Below are 15,000 nucleotides of genomic sequence, written 5' to 3'. Positions count from 1 at the left end.
GTGGAGAGATGAAAGCGATTGGAGAAAAAAAACCAGCCATACTCATACCCCCCCCCCTCCCCTAACACACACAGACACACACAAAGAAAACCAGATTTTTTTTTTAAAGCACTCTCACCTGGCCAAGTCAAAAGACTCCTCGCTGATGTCGTTTGCGCAGGTGAGCGCCCTCTGCCGACCGGAGCGCCATCAGTAAACGGTTAACGGAGCGACCGAAGCGAAGGAAAAATGCACCATTTTCAAGTAACACATCCTCATCCCTCTTGGCAAAGTGGGCGCCGAGACCGGGGTAGGCGGTTCTCCGGGAGCGCAGGTAACGTTTGTCCCGCGCTATGGGAAATGGACAAAGTGCAATAAAAATATAGCGAAAAAAAGCTAAATCAAGAAAAACTAAATTTCAATGATCTTAATTTGTTTGTATTGTAATGAAGAAAGGACATCGGTCCTTGTGAATAAACAGGGATGTAAAGGAGTGTTGACCTGTAGTTAGTATGTGTTGTTGAGGGTGTGAGGGGCGGGATATAGCTCAGTTGGTAGCGCGCTGGATTTGTATTCAGATGGCCGCTGTCAGCGTGAGTTCGATCCCAGGTTCGGCGGAAATTTATTTCAGAGTCAACTTTGTGTGCAGACTCTCTTCGGTGTCCGAACTCTCCCCCCGTGTACACTACATTGGGTGTGCACGTTAAAGATCCCACGATTGACAAAAGGGTCTTTCCTGGCAAAATTGCTTAGGCACAGTTAATAATTGTCTACCTATACCCGTGTGACTTGGAATAATAGGCCGTGAAAGGTAAATATGCGCCGAAATGGCTGCAATTACTGGCCGTATAAAATTTCATCTCACACGGCATCACTGCAGAGCGCCTAGAACTGTACCCACGGAATATGCGCGATATAAGCCTCATTGATTGATTGATTGATTGAGTAGGAGAGGGGGGGGGGGGGGTCATGGCATGGTGGCAGTACGGAGGGAGGCAGTACGGAAGAGGAAGGTGGAATAAAGGCGCGGACACACAACAATAATACAGAAGCTTTGCAGTGAACACACTTGCTCACACGCTGAGGTTTTGAATTTGAAATGTAGCTGCATTTCCGTACTTCAGAAAGCGTATTGCACTTGCAAACATATCTGGATTAGAACGTGCTATGAATCAACTCAGTAGGCTCGTAGTACCGTAACACTCATCCTTAAGAATATAACAAACCTCTGCGGTTTGTCTAAAGATCAGAAACAAACATAAGGGAGAGGAATTAGACCCTTCGTGTGAGGGGTGGGCTAGGTTTTAAATGCTTTTTTCCCCATTTACTAATGCAGCTCTGATTAAAAGGGTGAAAAGTGAGAGATAGGAGCGTTTTACACCAAGGAAACATCTGCCCCTTGGCCTTGGGCTAAACGTAGCAAAGCTGCGACACTGTTTTACAGAGCCGAGGAAGGCTGAGTAGCATTCCAAACCCTAGTTTCTCATGTTGGTAACAACTGGCTATATGTTTATTAGATGTGTCGTTGTTCCACATTAAACGATGCTAGAATGCAAGGTCGCAATCATTTGGTTGTCAAACCAGGTTGTGTTCTTTTTTTTCATCACCTTTTCCCGCGCCATTTCTTCACTTCCGACTGGGCAAGACCGGAAGCGGAAGCGCATCTCAATTTCTGAATGTACAATGATGCCGACGCCCACTTGACCCCCACTACAATGTCAAGGTCGGAAAGTCGTGAATACCTCCAGCTTCGCTGGGAATATATACTCAATAAGAATAGAACAGAAAAGAACAAGTCGCGTAAGGCGAAAATACAACATTTAGTCAAGTAGCTGTCGAACTCACAGAATGAAACTGAACGCAATGCAACGCAGCAAGACCGCATACTCGTAGCATCGTCAGTCACCCGCTCACGGCAAAGACAGTGAAATTGACAAGAAGAGCGGGGTAACAGTTGCGCTCAGAAGGATAGCACGCTTTTCTGTACCTCTCTTTGTTTTAACTTTCTGAGCGTGTTTTTAATCCAAACATATCATATCTATATGTTTTTGGAATCAGGAACCGACAAGGAATAAGATGAAAGTGTTTTTAAATTGATTTCGAAAATTTAATTTTCATAATTAATTTTTATATATTTAATTTTCAGAGCGTGTTTTTAATCCAAATATAACATATTTATATGTTTTTGGAATCAGCAAATGATGGAGAATAAGATAAACGTAAATTTGGATCGTTTTTAAAAAAAAATATTTTTTTTAGAATTTTCAGATTTTTAATGACCAAAGTCATTAACTAATTTTTAAACCACCAAGCTGAAATGCAATACCGAAGTCCGGGCTTTGTCGAACATTACTTGACAAAAATTTCAACCAATTTGGTTGAAAAATGAGGGCGTGACAGTGCCGCCTCAACTTTCACGAAAAGCCGGATATGACGTCATCAAAGTCATTTATCAAAAAAATGAAAAAAACGTATGGGGATATCATACCCAGGAACTCTCACGTCAAATTTCATAAAGATCGGTCCAGTAGTTTAGTCTGAATCGCTCTACACACACACACAGACAGACACACACACACACACACACACACACACACACACACACGCACCTAAAGTGTGGATGGTTACCTAAGAGGCGGCACTGGGTGCAGTGCCTTTCTAGTGCACTTGCACTACAACAGCACTGGGTGCAGTACTCGCTCCGGCATCGAAGAATTTTGCACTAAAAAATGCACAAAATTTGACCTATTTCGTCGCCTATAGAGGACGGAAAGAATGTCATTTTGAACTTTGTTATGACATTCTTTCCGTCAAAAAAGTCAATTTAACGGTGTTAAATGAAGCGACCATCCACACAATTAGGTTGCCATCCAGAGTTTAGGTTGCCATCCACGTGTGGATGATTGCCTTATGGTGATTTAGGCAACCAAACCTGTGGAAACGGGGGTACACACACACCGGCACACACACACACACACACACACACACACACACACACACACACGCACATACACCACGACCCTCGTCTCGATTCCCCCCTCTACGTTAAAACATTTAGTCTAAAATTGACTAAATGTAAAAATCATATGAAGACTTACACCATTTGTCTCCATGTTGGCGGAAACCCAAAATAAGAATTGGACAGAAAAGAAAAGTCACATGGAGACTTACACCAGAGCTCCATGCCTGCGAAACCCGAAATATCTACACAGTAAGAATAGAAAAGACAAGAAAAGTCACCTGAAGATCTACAGCAGCGCTGAGGTGCACGACAAAGTTACCACCCAAACGGGAGCCAGCCGTAGTGTCGGATTGGTTGAAATTGAGATTTGTTGTGATTTCAACGAATCAGACCCCGCAGTTTGTTCTCTCCCGTTTGGGTGGCACCCAATGTCGGTTCGTACACCTCAGTCCAGAGTTCCATGTTGGCGAAACCCAAAATAAGAAAAGAAAAGAAAGATAAGTGACATTGAGACTTACAACAAAGCTCCATGTTGGCCGGTATCTTGCAGAAGTCGCTCTCGTCGGCCGAGGTACATTCCAGCAGCATGACGGCCAGGAGCCACAGCAAGCACAGAGTGCGCAGCATGCTTCTCGCTTGCATCACAGTCTGAAACACACAAAATTACAACCAAATGAGCCACAGCGCTAATGATTTGATTTATACAATTGCTTTTACTAAAGAATTAAAGGGGGTGGGAGGGGTAAGCGCTCTAAATATAGACAGCATGTGCAAAGGCTAAAGTAAGACCGGTTTGGACTCGGAAAAGGAGTGGGATTGGTCCTGGGTTCCGGCACTCTCAACTTACCCAATTCACTTTTTTTCTCGTACCCCCAACAGTTTGGAGGCCTGTGTATTTTATATTTACCCCCAGCCCCCCCTTCCCCCTACCACTTGTTTTTTTGAGGTGTCAGTTTTCAACCATACATTAGATGGCTTTCTCTCGTTGGATGCGGTATAGAAGAGAGCAAGTCTTTGACCGATAGTTGAACACTCTCCGAAACACGAAGTATGCATTGTTATGCTTCTGTGAGCACACAAATCGTTCCCTGACGTCAGGTTAAGCACAGCGACTTCAGGAAGCGTGTATCGGTGACAATCGAAACCTAAAATTAGTAAGAAAGAGATGGTTAAGCTAAAAACACAGCAACAACAAAAAAGGTAATTTTTTAATTAAAAATGGTAATGGGACTTCCTTTACCTTTTTTAAGTAATTGTGTTACCTTTTTTGTTGTTGCTGTGTTTTTAGCTTAACCATAAAAAGCTAAAGGTAGTTCCATTATCATTTTTTGGTCGTACAGAAACGAGATGTTAGAGATCTCAACTACTTACTCTCGGGCCATGTTTATGAGGGCGGTGCCTACTCCTCTCCCTCGCTGCCTTTGTCTTCCCCAGGAAGCAAAAACAAACTAACTAACAAATAACTGACTTTCTTCAGACACGAGTCAGATGGTGCTGTAACAAACTATTTTATGTTTGGCTGTAAAGCGTGTGCTAGGCAAGAGCGAAATGTGATCATTAACAGCTATTGTGTTTTCAGCGTAGCAATAGGGTCCGATATTTAGACGAGACAAGTATAATGCCGACGAGTCAATGTACCATTTCAGGATTCTCCCTTCACCGCAACCCATCCCGCCAACTTGCATAAAAAACAGTAATTAGACTGTACGACACCGCAATTGAATCCGAAGTAAAGAAGAATCACAAAAACTGATCACTATTACGCTTTACTTTAAACACCAGTCACAGTCGGGGACCCTTCTCGCCCAGGGCCACGCTTGCCCGACCTGGAGTGAAGCTGATTTCACCGAGTTGGCCAGTCTCACCACCGCAATGGCTTCATTGTCCCCTAACGACACCAACCTAGACTATCATGCTGACAGAACAGATAAAATCAGCCCCACTTCCCTTTGTCAGCTCGTACTTTATCGACTGGAACGATAATGATTTTACTAGTCCATCCTCGTCTGTCAACAAAGCCCCCCACAAAACCCCAGCGTCAACTCCGCTCACCCCTGCACGCGGCATACGGACCCGCTCTACTAAAGCTCTGCGGCAGCGTCGTCAGTCGAGCCGATTTGCCCCTCCCAAACTTTCCCCCTACATCACCAAATGCCGTGTGGAGGAGCTAGAGCGGGAAGTACTAGGTCTGCATGACTTTATTGGAAGGCTACAAGGCCCAGCTTTCTCTGCCATTAGTGACACTGAAAAACGCATCAAGGCCATTGTCCAGATGGACAACAGCCACCACGTAGAGGAGCTCCGTAACGAAATCAGCCACCTGCAGTCACACATCCAGTCCCTTGAGGCTGAAAACCAAAAACTTAACAGTGGTGTAGGAGATCTCACTGCTCAGGTGAAACAACTTCGTCGAATAGAACGACCGCAACCCCCGCCCCCATCCTCAGACACTCATCAATCAATCAATGAGGCTTATATCGCGCATATTCCGTGAGTACAGTTCTAGGCGCTCTGCAGTGATGCCGTGTGAGATGAAATTTTATACGGCCAGTAGATTGCAGCCATTTACCTTTCACGGCCTATTATTCCAAGTCACACGGGTATAGGTAGACAATTATTAACTGTGCCTAAGCAATTTTGCCAGGAAAGACCCTTTTGTCAATCGTGGGATCTTTAACGTGCACACCCAATGTAGTGTACACGGGGGGGGGGGGGGGGGGGGGGAGTTCGGACACCGAAGAGAGTCTGCACACAAAGTTGACTGTGAAATAAATTTCCGCCGAACCTGGGATCGAACTCACGCTGACAGCGGCCAACTGAATACAAATCCAGCGCGCTACCAACTGAGCTATATCCCCGCCCTCATGATTGGCATCATCAAGACCCCGACTGTGCAACGCTCTGACCCAACCACTTCACAGTCACCGACAAAGTCCCCCCCTTCCCTCACACCAGCAGCTATCAATGACGACCAGAGAGATGTGAACTCAGCCTCGTCGGACGTATCAGCGCCACTCAACTGTGTCGTATCTCCCTCCTCTTCCTCAAACAATGCAGTTCCCCGGGGCTGTAGTGAAGCCCAGGACCCCGTTAAAGAGAACAGGAGACGTCATTCCCCCCCGGAGAAGCTTCGCGCTTCTGCTGTTGGTGCCAGCACAACGTTCCTTTTACTGGGCGACTCAACAGTGAAATCTATTGACTTAAGTAAGTCTCTACCGTCACCGCACGACTCCCCCCAAAAAAATCTGCGTGTCGGGAATGACGGTACAGGACTTGAATGACTGGGCATAACACATAGAACCTGTGCCTTCTGTTAGACGAGCGACATTCCATGTCGGAGTCAACTCCTGCATGCATACGTCAACAGAGGTTACAAGCGACCACTGGGCTGAGCTAGTCATGTCTCTACGTCACGCCTTTCCTCTAGCCAGTCTTCGTGCGTCTTCTATTCTCCCTGCCAGAGGCCGCTCCCCCCTCAATGATTTGATTAGCCCATCCAACTCCAACTTGGCCGTGAAAGATTGGGTGTTCAACTCGTCAACTCTACTCCGATTTATCAGACAGCCAATGGGGCTCCTCGTCTGGCCCTGTACAGGGACAGGATTCACCCAAGCCCAGGTTGGCTGAAACCCTTTTCCCCTTTCAACATCGTCCTCCCAGGCAAACCATCTCCCACAAACAGCACGCCCCCCCCCCCCCCCCCCAATGGCCACCAAGCAAGGTGGTTACGGTCAGCCCAGTAGCCTTGTGAACCCTCCAAGTCATCACTACGAAGCTGAGTACCCGCCCCTGCAGCAGCGTGATCAACAGTGGAACGCTTCCACCTTCATCTCATCTACACCTCGTCATCATGTCACGCCCCTGCAACAGCGTGATCAACAGTGGAACGCTCCCCTCTTCATCTCATCTACACCTCGTCATCATGATGTCACGCCCCTGCAACAGCGTGATCAACGCAAGCCATCACTGCTGCCAAGATCGAGCACTTCCACGACTGCATCGTCAACGCCTCATCATCCAGGGAGCTGTTCTCCATCATGTCCTCTCTCCTGGGCTCCTCCCCCGCTGCCCCCTTACCCACTGCTCACCCACCACAGGATATCCCGGAGTTATTCTCGGAGTTCTTCAAGGACAAGATTGATAAGCTTCGGAAAACACTCGATCAGCAGCCCTTCGTCCCGTCCCCACCCTCCCCTTCCTTCTCCGGCTCCCCCTTCACGTGCTTTCAGCCTGTCACTCAAAACCACGTCAAGCGACTCATCACCAAGACGGCTATCAAGACCTGCGAGCTAGATCCCCTGCCAGGCTTCCTCTTCACCAAGTGTCTGGACAAGCTCCTGCCGTCTATCACAGATATCATCAACATATCCCTGGCCACAGGCGTCGTTCCCGACTGCTTCAAGTCTGCCGTTGTCCGCCCACTCATCAAGAAGCCCGGCCTTGACGTCAACGAGTTGAAGAACTACCGTCCTGTGTCCAACCTGCCCTTCCTCTCCAAGCTTCTGGAGCGTATCATCCTGGAGCTGTTGAGCGCCCACCTGTCTCAGAACTCGCTGATGCCAGTCAGCGTATCGCCCTCACCACAGCACCGAGACGGCGCTCCTGCGAATCACCACGGACCTCCTGAACGCAACAGATAGCGGTCTCGTCTCTGCCCTTGTGCTGCTGGACCTTTCCGCGGCCTTCGACACGATCGACCACCAGCTACTCGTCGATCGCCTCAGTTCCACGTTCGGCATTCACGACACCGCCCTCTCTTGGTTTAGGAACTACCTCCAGAACCGCTCTCAGACTGTCACCACTGATTCGTTCTCTTCTCAGCCTGTCCCTGTCCGCTTCGGCGTCCCACAAGGATCTGTCCTCGGCCCTGTCCTTTTCACCCTGTACACCCAACCCCTCTCCCTGGTCATCGAACGCCACGGCCTGAACTACAACTCCTTTGCTGATGACACGCAGCTCCAGAACAGCGCCAAGCCGGAGGACGTTGACGATCTCCTTGGATCCATCTCCAGTTGTTTCACTGACATCAAGAACTGGATGACTGAGAACAAGCTGAAGCTGAACAGTGAGAAGACGGAGGCCCTTCTCGTTGGAACACGACAGAAGATTGCTTCCCTCACTGTGACCGACCTCCAGCTGGATGACGCGACTGTTCCATTCTCCCCTGCTGTCAAGAGCCTTGGCGTCTTTCTCGACTCCACTCTCTCCATGCAGACACACATCTCCTTCATCATCAAGACCTGCTTTTTCCACCTACGACGCATCGCCTCCATCCGTCGCTACCTCACCCACGACGCCTGTGTCAAGCTGGTTGTCTCCCTCATCTTCAGTCGTCTAGACTACTGCAACTCCCTTCTGGCTGGCCTCCCCGCCTCATCCATTCATGGCCTACAACGAGTCCAGAACGCCGCTGCCAGGCTGACGTTGAGGAAGACGAAGCGAGACCACATCACCCCCCTACTTCGCTCCTTGCACTGGCTCCCTGTCAACACCCGAATCTCCTACAAACTGTCCACTCTGGTCTACAAGTGTCTCAACGACTCTGCTCCCGAGTACCTTCAATCCTCCCTGGACCTGTACACTCAGCCCTCCGACCGTCCCCTTCGTTCTGCTGCTGACCCTCTCCGCCTCCACATCCCTCGCTCGAAACTCGCATCTGCTGGTCAGCGTGCATTTCCCTCCGCGGGCCCCTCCGTCTGGAACTCCCTGCCGCTTGAGCTTCGCCAGAGCCCCTCTCTTGACGCGTTCAAGAGTAGGTTGAAGACTCAGTTCTTCCCGTAGCTGGCTGCGACTTTCATGCTCGACGTGATGTGTTGTGCCCCAAAAGACATTCTTGTGCTGTGCTCTGTGAGAGGTGTTTTCTTTGTGCTTAATATTATTTTGTTTGGACCTAGCTATTGATGTGTACATTGTTGTTAAACAGTTGTTTGTTTACCAGGGTTTGCTAGTGTGTGATAGGGTTCGTGTCCGTCTGAAGATGTTAGTTTCTTTGTTAGTCCTGTGTTGACAACTCTTCGACAAGCGCTTAGAACTGTACCCACGGAATACGCGCTATATAAGCTTCATATTGATTGAACAGTGGAACGCTCCCCCCTTCATCTCATCTACACCTCGTCATCATGATGTCACGCCCCTGCAACAGCGTGATCAACAGTGGAACGCTCCCCCCTTCATCTCATCTACACCTCGTCATCATGATGTCACGCCCCTGCAACAGCGTGATCAACAGTGGAACGCTCCCCCCTTCATCTCATCTACACCTCGTCATCATCACGTCACGCCCCTGCAACAGCGTGATCAACAGTGGAACGCTCCCCCCCTTCATCTCATCTACACCTCGTCATCATGTCACGCCCCTGCAACAGCGTGATCAACAGTGGAACGCTCCCCCCTTCATCTCCTCTACACCTCCTCGTCAGGACGTCACGCCGACCCTCCCGCCTGGACACTTCGTTTCGCATCATCGGCCGCCGCCACCTCCCGACTTCATAGCAGCGCTACCCCCTGCTGTGGCTGCAGCCCCCGTCCCACCGCGTGGGTCCTACTTCGAGGAGGGAGACTATCGCCCTGTCCAAGGCCCAGTGATAGGTATGCAGCATAGCGTTGGCGCCTATCAGGGCCCGTATGCATGAACTAGAAGTAAGAAACACTGGAAGTAGAGGCCTCTTTTCGAAGTGGGAACTCCCGAAGTCAACTTTCTAACTGTTCACAATGCATGAACTGACTTGAACGCCAAAGTAGTGACAGCGAGAGTATTAAGGTCAAGGTCGGGGAAATTGGGGGAATCCCTACTAATACGCATGCGAACGTTTCTATCAACATGGCAGTCAACGAAAATGGCAAGGCACGTGTGCCGCTCAAAAAGAAAGTAGACACAGAGAGGCGTTCTGCACCTTTTTCAGATGGTGAAATTGCTGTACACTTGACAGAAGTGTTTTACGAAAGAACGGTTATTCTGTCCAAATTTCAGAACAGTCTAACTGTTAAACATAAAGACGCTGTCTGGTCCAAAATTGCCAAAGAAGTGTCGCTCTCTCTCTCTCTCTCTCTCTCTCTCTCTCTCTCTCTCTCTCTCTCTCTCTCTCTCTCTCTCTCTCTCTCTCTCTCTCTCTCTCTCTCTCTCTCTCTCTCTCTCTTACGACACACGCACACACAGACAAACGTACACTCATGCACATACTGACACTATGACACAAGTGACACTGACGGCACACATAAACACACACACACACCACACACTGCACACACACACATACTCACCGTAGTGACACACATATACACACGCGCGTACAGTTGAAAGTCAAGACATGATATGATTTTTTCAAAGCATAGGAAGGTTTCTTTTGCAAATGAATAAAATTAACACAGAGGCAAAACCCGGTTTTTGCAGCCGGAATGCAATTGCGGAGGCTTAAAAAGGAAAAGATTAATAAAAAATATATAGCTCCCGGCGGAACTTGAACCCGGAGCAAATGAACGAGAGCCCGGTGTAGGATCCGGTCCGGTCCCCCCTCTGAAGTAGTCCCCCGGGGGACCAATTCGTGGCAAAAACTGCTCTATAATGGTCCCCCCTTAGACATCCAGCCTCGTTTTTCTTAGGCATTCAAGCCATTTTCAATCTATATCTTCGTCCGGTATTATGTAGTGCACAGACAGCAATCTCTTTGTTTGGCTATATTTTGCAGAAAATAAAATAGATCTGATTTATAATGCCGTTCAAAAGAAAAATCACATGAAATAAAATGATTAATAAATAAATACTGATAAGAAGAAATGAAAGCAGTCTCTGATTCTTTCCTTTCTTTTCTCTGAAATTGCTGGTAACATTACTAACATTGTAACAAGAAAAACGAAGCTGGATGTCTAAGGGGGGACCATTATAGAGCAGTTTTTGCCACGAATTGGTCCCCCGGGGGACTACTTCAGAGGGGGGACCGGACCGGATCCTACACCGGAACCGTTACCACTGCACTATGTTACTCGTGTAGAATAGAGGCATGATGAAACAAGTCGCGTAAGGCGAAAATACAATATTTAGTCAAGTAGCTGTCGAACTCACAGAATGAAACTGCCATAACGAGAGAGAGGGAAGGTAGTAGTGGTGGGGGATGTGGAATTAATCAAAAGTGACAGAGTGAGGGGTTAAACAGTGCAAGCCTACTTTAGCGCGGTAGTGGTTACGCTATGCTGCATAGCACGCTTTTCTGTACCTCTCTTCGTTTTAACTTTCTGAGCGTGTTTTTAATCCAAACATATCATCTACATATATATATACGACTTGTGTCTGTCTGTCTGTCTGTCTGTGTGTGTGTGTGTGTGGTTGTGCGCGATGCACGGCCAAAGTTCTCGATGGATCTGCTTCAAATTTGGTGGGCATATTCAGGTACACCCGGGACAGGACACAACCTGGTCGATATTTCAACACGTGCTCTCAGCGCGCAGCGCTGAACCGACACACCAAAGCCAAAGTTCTCGGTGGATCTTTTTCAAATTTGGACACCGTATTCAGCTACACCCCGGACACAGTATCATCGATGAGATATTTCAACACGTGCTCTCAGCGCGCAGCACTGAACCGATTTTGGGTTTTCTGTTCATTTCACCATTCCCAGTAACTCTTCCTTATCTTCTCCATGTTTTCAGCGTTTACCTCCCTTCCTTCGTATGGTGCACTATAGTATGAGTGGGCATCTTCGGATATTCCCGGCGTTCTGTTACTATTTTTAGAATGTCACCGCAGTGTCCAGAACGTAAATTGGACCCGTAAATTATCCTCACTGTAAAAGTGCAAAGGTCGAATCAATTTATAGCCACGCGAAAAATACACTGTCATCTATCTCTCTATATATACGGCTTCTCTGTGTTTGTGTGTGTGTGTGTATGTGTGTGTGTGTGTCTCTCTCTCTCTCTATGTGGGCAACACCTGAGGATTGTTCAGTTCTGTTTGTGATGTGGTCTGGCGGCTTTTATATGTATGTAAGTATCTTTTTAGCAAAGCAAATAAGACCATCAACCTTCTTAAAATACTGGCTGCCCAACCATGGGCAAAGTGCCCAGTTATTCTAACAAACATCACCAGAGCTCTTATAAGATCAAGACTATCATATGGACAGGAGGCCTACTTCTCGTCGGCTCGAAAATGGCTTGATAAGCTACAGTCAGCGGAATGTCGTGCCCTTCGGCTTGCCCTCGGACACCCAAGGCATTCAAAGCAGGCCATTGTATACCACCAAGCAGGATTCCTCCCTCTTGACATGTGGCGGCGTAAGTGCTGCGCAGATTACAATGTTCGAGCCAACACAGTGCAAAACTCAACAAAAGAGGAGCTACAACCGCATTACAATCATGTCCAAAACAAAAAGGCCCACTTTGGCACTACTTTCTCCTCACTGGCTCAATTCAATGCTTCACTCTTTAGTGAAATCAGTGTCGACCCAAATGATGTGGCCCAAAACCCCATATCTCGTGATCCCTCATGGACAATGAAAGAAATGAATTTTGACACAGAATATTGCACAGCTACAAAGGATGATCAGTTATTACTCAGGATACAAGCCCTTGAGCACATTGATACTGTATACAAAGGCCATGTTCATGTTTACACAGACGGGTCAGTGCTGGATGACAAGAAGGCTGGCGCAGCTTTTGTAATCCCCAGCGATGACATGACTGGGAAATTTAAACTGTGCAACAGAAACTCGATCTTCTCAGCTGAGCTCCTTGCCATCTGCATGTCGCTTGTTCATCTCAATCTCAAGAACACTCCTCCTCAAAAGATAGCTATATTCTCTGACTCCAAAGCAGCCATTGAAGCATTGAGATCTAACAAAAGATCAAAAAGACATGATCTTGTCATTGCCATAAAGGAGCTGGCAAATAAAATTATAAAAAAAGGAAGCGAGATTAACCTGGTCTGGTGTCCAGCACACGTGAACGTGCCTGGCAACGAGAAAGCGGACAAAGCCGCTAAAGAAGCTGCCCAAGGCATGGGCGCCTCCGAGGTAGACCTGCCATTGTCTGCTTCTGAGATCAGTAGCCTTACAGACTCTCTTCTCTGGAGAGAATGGAGGAACAAATATATGCACAAGGCTATAAGCTCTGGCTGGCTCATTCGGGAAGCCCCATCAAAACAGATGAACACCTATAATGCATGCCCACGTGTAATTAAAAGGATTAACCGCCTAAGGGCAGAAGCTGGGAGTTACCAATTTCTAGAGCTTAAATGCACCTGTCAATCCGACCTCACCATTGCTCATTTGACTTTGGAGTGTGATTTGAACTCATGCCACTTTCAACCCCTGACTCAGTTTATAAACTCAATTAGAAATATTCTGCCAAATACCTCAAAGGAAAAATTAAGCTATCTTTTAAGTTTTAATAAAGACCTTGGGTGGCAAGGTCCCAAACTTATCGCTGGACTTATGCACACGCACCCACTTGGTCCCTGGATATGAAGAGACTTTGCTGCGGCTGACGCCATTGCTTCTCATACAGCTACTATATATTTTTATCAGATCTTTTAAAAATACCATTTTATATCCAAGTATCTCTTAACACCATTTTTAATTAGATGAGCGAGAGTGTGCGGGGGGCGGGAGGGTGGTGAACCACTGTACATAAAGGGAAAGTTTGTGTGCGTGCCTGTGTGTGTTCTTAATCTAAGACAAATGTCGCCAATGTTTTTACAGAGTGACGTTAAATAAACGATTTTATCATCATATGTATGTACTTTGAAAGCGGACAAACACTCAAGTCCTTAATGGCTCAAAACCGTAGGACTTTTAATATTAATTTTAACTATGTATGTACTGGCCTTCCTTTGAGAAGCCATAACAGTTCAAAAGGGCTTAGAGATAAGCTCTAAATTGCTAAATCCTGTTTGAGTGGAGTTCGCCTCCAAAGGTTATTAACACGGTTACATTCGTCGACAAGGATGGGACTCGATATGGTCAGGAATGGCATTATGGCCACTGAATCATTTTCGTGTTGTTCCCATTCCACGAATCTGGGAGGGACCTGAGCTTGGCGGGTCCATTGTTCGGACCCGGCAAAGCCGGCGTACGGCTCTAAGTACTTCTTCCCGGCGAAGCCGGCTACCCGGCGAAGCGGGTATTCCTCTAGTATCTATATATTTTTGGAATCAGGAACCGACAAGGAATAAGATGAAAGTGTTTTTAAATTGATTTCGAAAAAAAAATTTTGATAATAATTTTTATATATTTAATTTTCAGAGCTTGTTTTTAATCCGAATATAACATATTTATATGTTTTTGGAATCAGCAAATGATGGAGAATAAGATAAACGTAAATTTGGATCGTTTTATAAATTTTTTTTTTTTTTTACAATTTTCCGATTTTTAATGACCAAAGTCATTAATTAATTTTTAAGCCACCACGCTGAAATGCAATACCGAAGTCCGGGCTTCTTCGAAGATTACTTGACCAAAATTTCAACCAATTTGGTTGAAAAATGAGGGCGTGACAGTGCCGCCTCAACTTTCACGAAAAGCCAGATATGACGTCATCAAAGACATTTATCAAAAAAATGAAAAAAACGTTCGGGGATTTCATACCCAGGAACTCTCATGTCAAATTTCATAAAGATCAGTCTAGTAGTTTAGTCTGAATCGCTCTACACACACACGCACACACACACACACGCACACACACACACACGCACGCACATACACCACGACCCTCGTTTCGATTCCCCCTCGATGTTAAAATATTTAGTCAAAACTTGACTAAATATAAAAAGACATTCTGAGTTATTCAGTCGTGCTGGTTTGAAAGCTCGCCACCTTCGCCGAATGACTCGAGCACGTTTTTTTTCGGTCAGTAACTGATCGAACTGTCGCTTTTGAGTCACTCTGTTTTAAGCATTTCACCTAAATTAAACAAGAATGTCACAGTCCGTGTCTATGGTGCAAGGTAGGAGACCGTCTCATTGTAGCCAAGTTACGACAGTTGCTCGATTGACGCATTTCACGTCTTCGATATTGTGTCTGAGATCATTTCCCAATGAGCTGCCTTTAAAAACGGAATGTCCTGCAATTGTA

At 46.7% G+C, this 15,000-nt stretch overlaps 1 protein-coding gene across 2 annotated transcripts in view; it reads right to left on the bottom strand.

The window, feature by feature from the left end:
* The window catches only part of LOC138974037 (uncharacterized), a 37,616-nt gene that overhangs the window by 1,414 nt on the left and 21,202 nt on the right, over positions 1 to 15,000 (bottom strand). For both annotated transcript variants that reach the window (XM_070346741.1, XM_070346740.1), the window contains exons 2-3: positions 3,460 to 3,589; positions 119 to 330 (exon numbers count right to left, since the gene is read on the bottom strand). In XM_070346741.1, coding sequence (XP_070202842.1) covers positions 128 to 330; positions 3,460 to 3,589 — 333 coding nt within the window. In that variant the 3' untranslated portion in view covers positions 119 to 127. The remainder of the gene's footprint in view (positions 1 to 118; positions 331 to 3,459; positions 3,590 to 15,000) is intronic.

This window comes from Littorina saxatilis, linkage group LG8 (genome assembly GCF_037325665.1).
Source record: "Littorina saxatilis isolate snail1 linkage group LG8, US_GU_Lsax_2.0, whole genome shotgun sequence".
Lineage (NCBI taxonomy): Eukaryota > Metazoa > Mollusca > Gastropoda > Littorinimorpha > Littorinidae > Littorina > Littorina saxatilis.
This window is presented reverse-complemented; position numbering and strand designations above follow the sequence as displayed.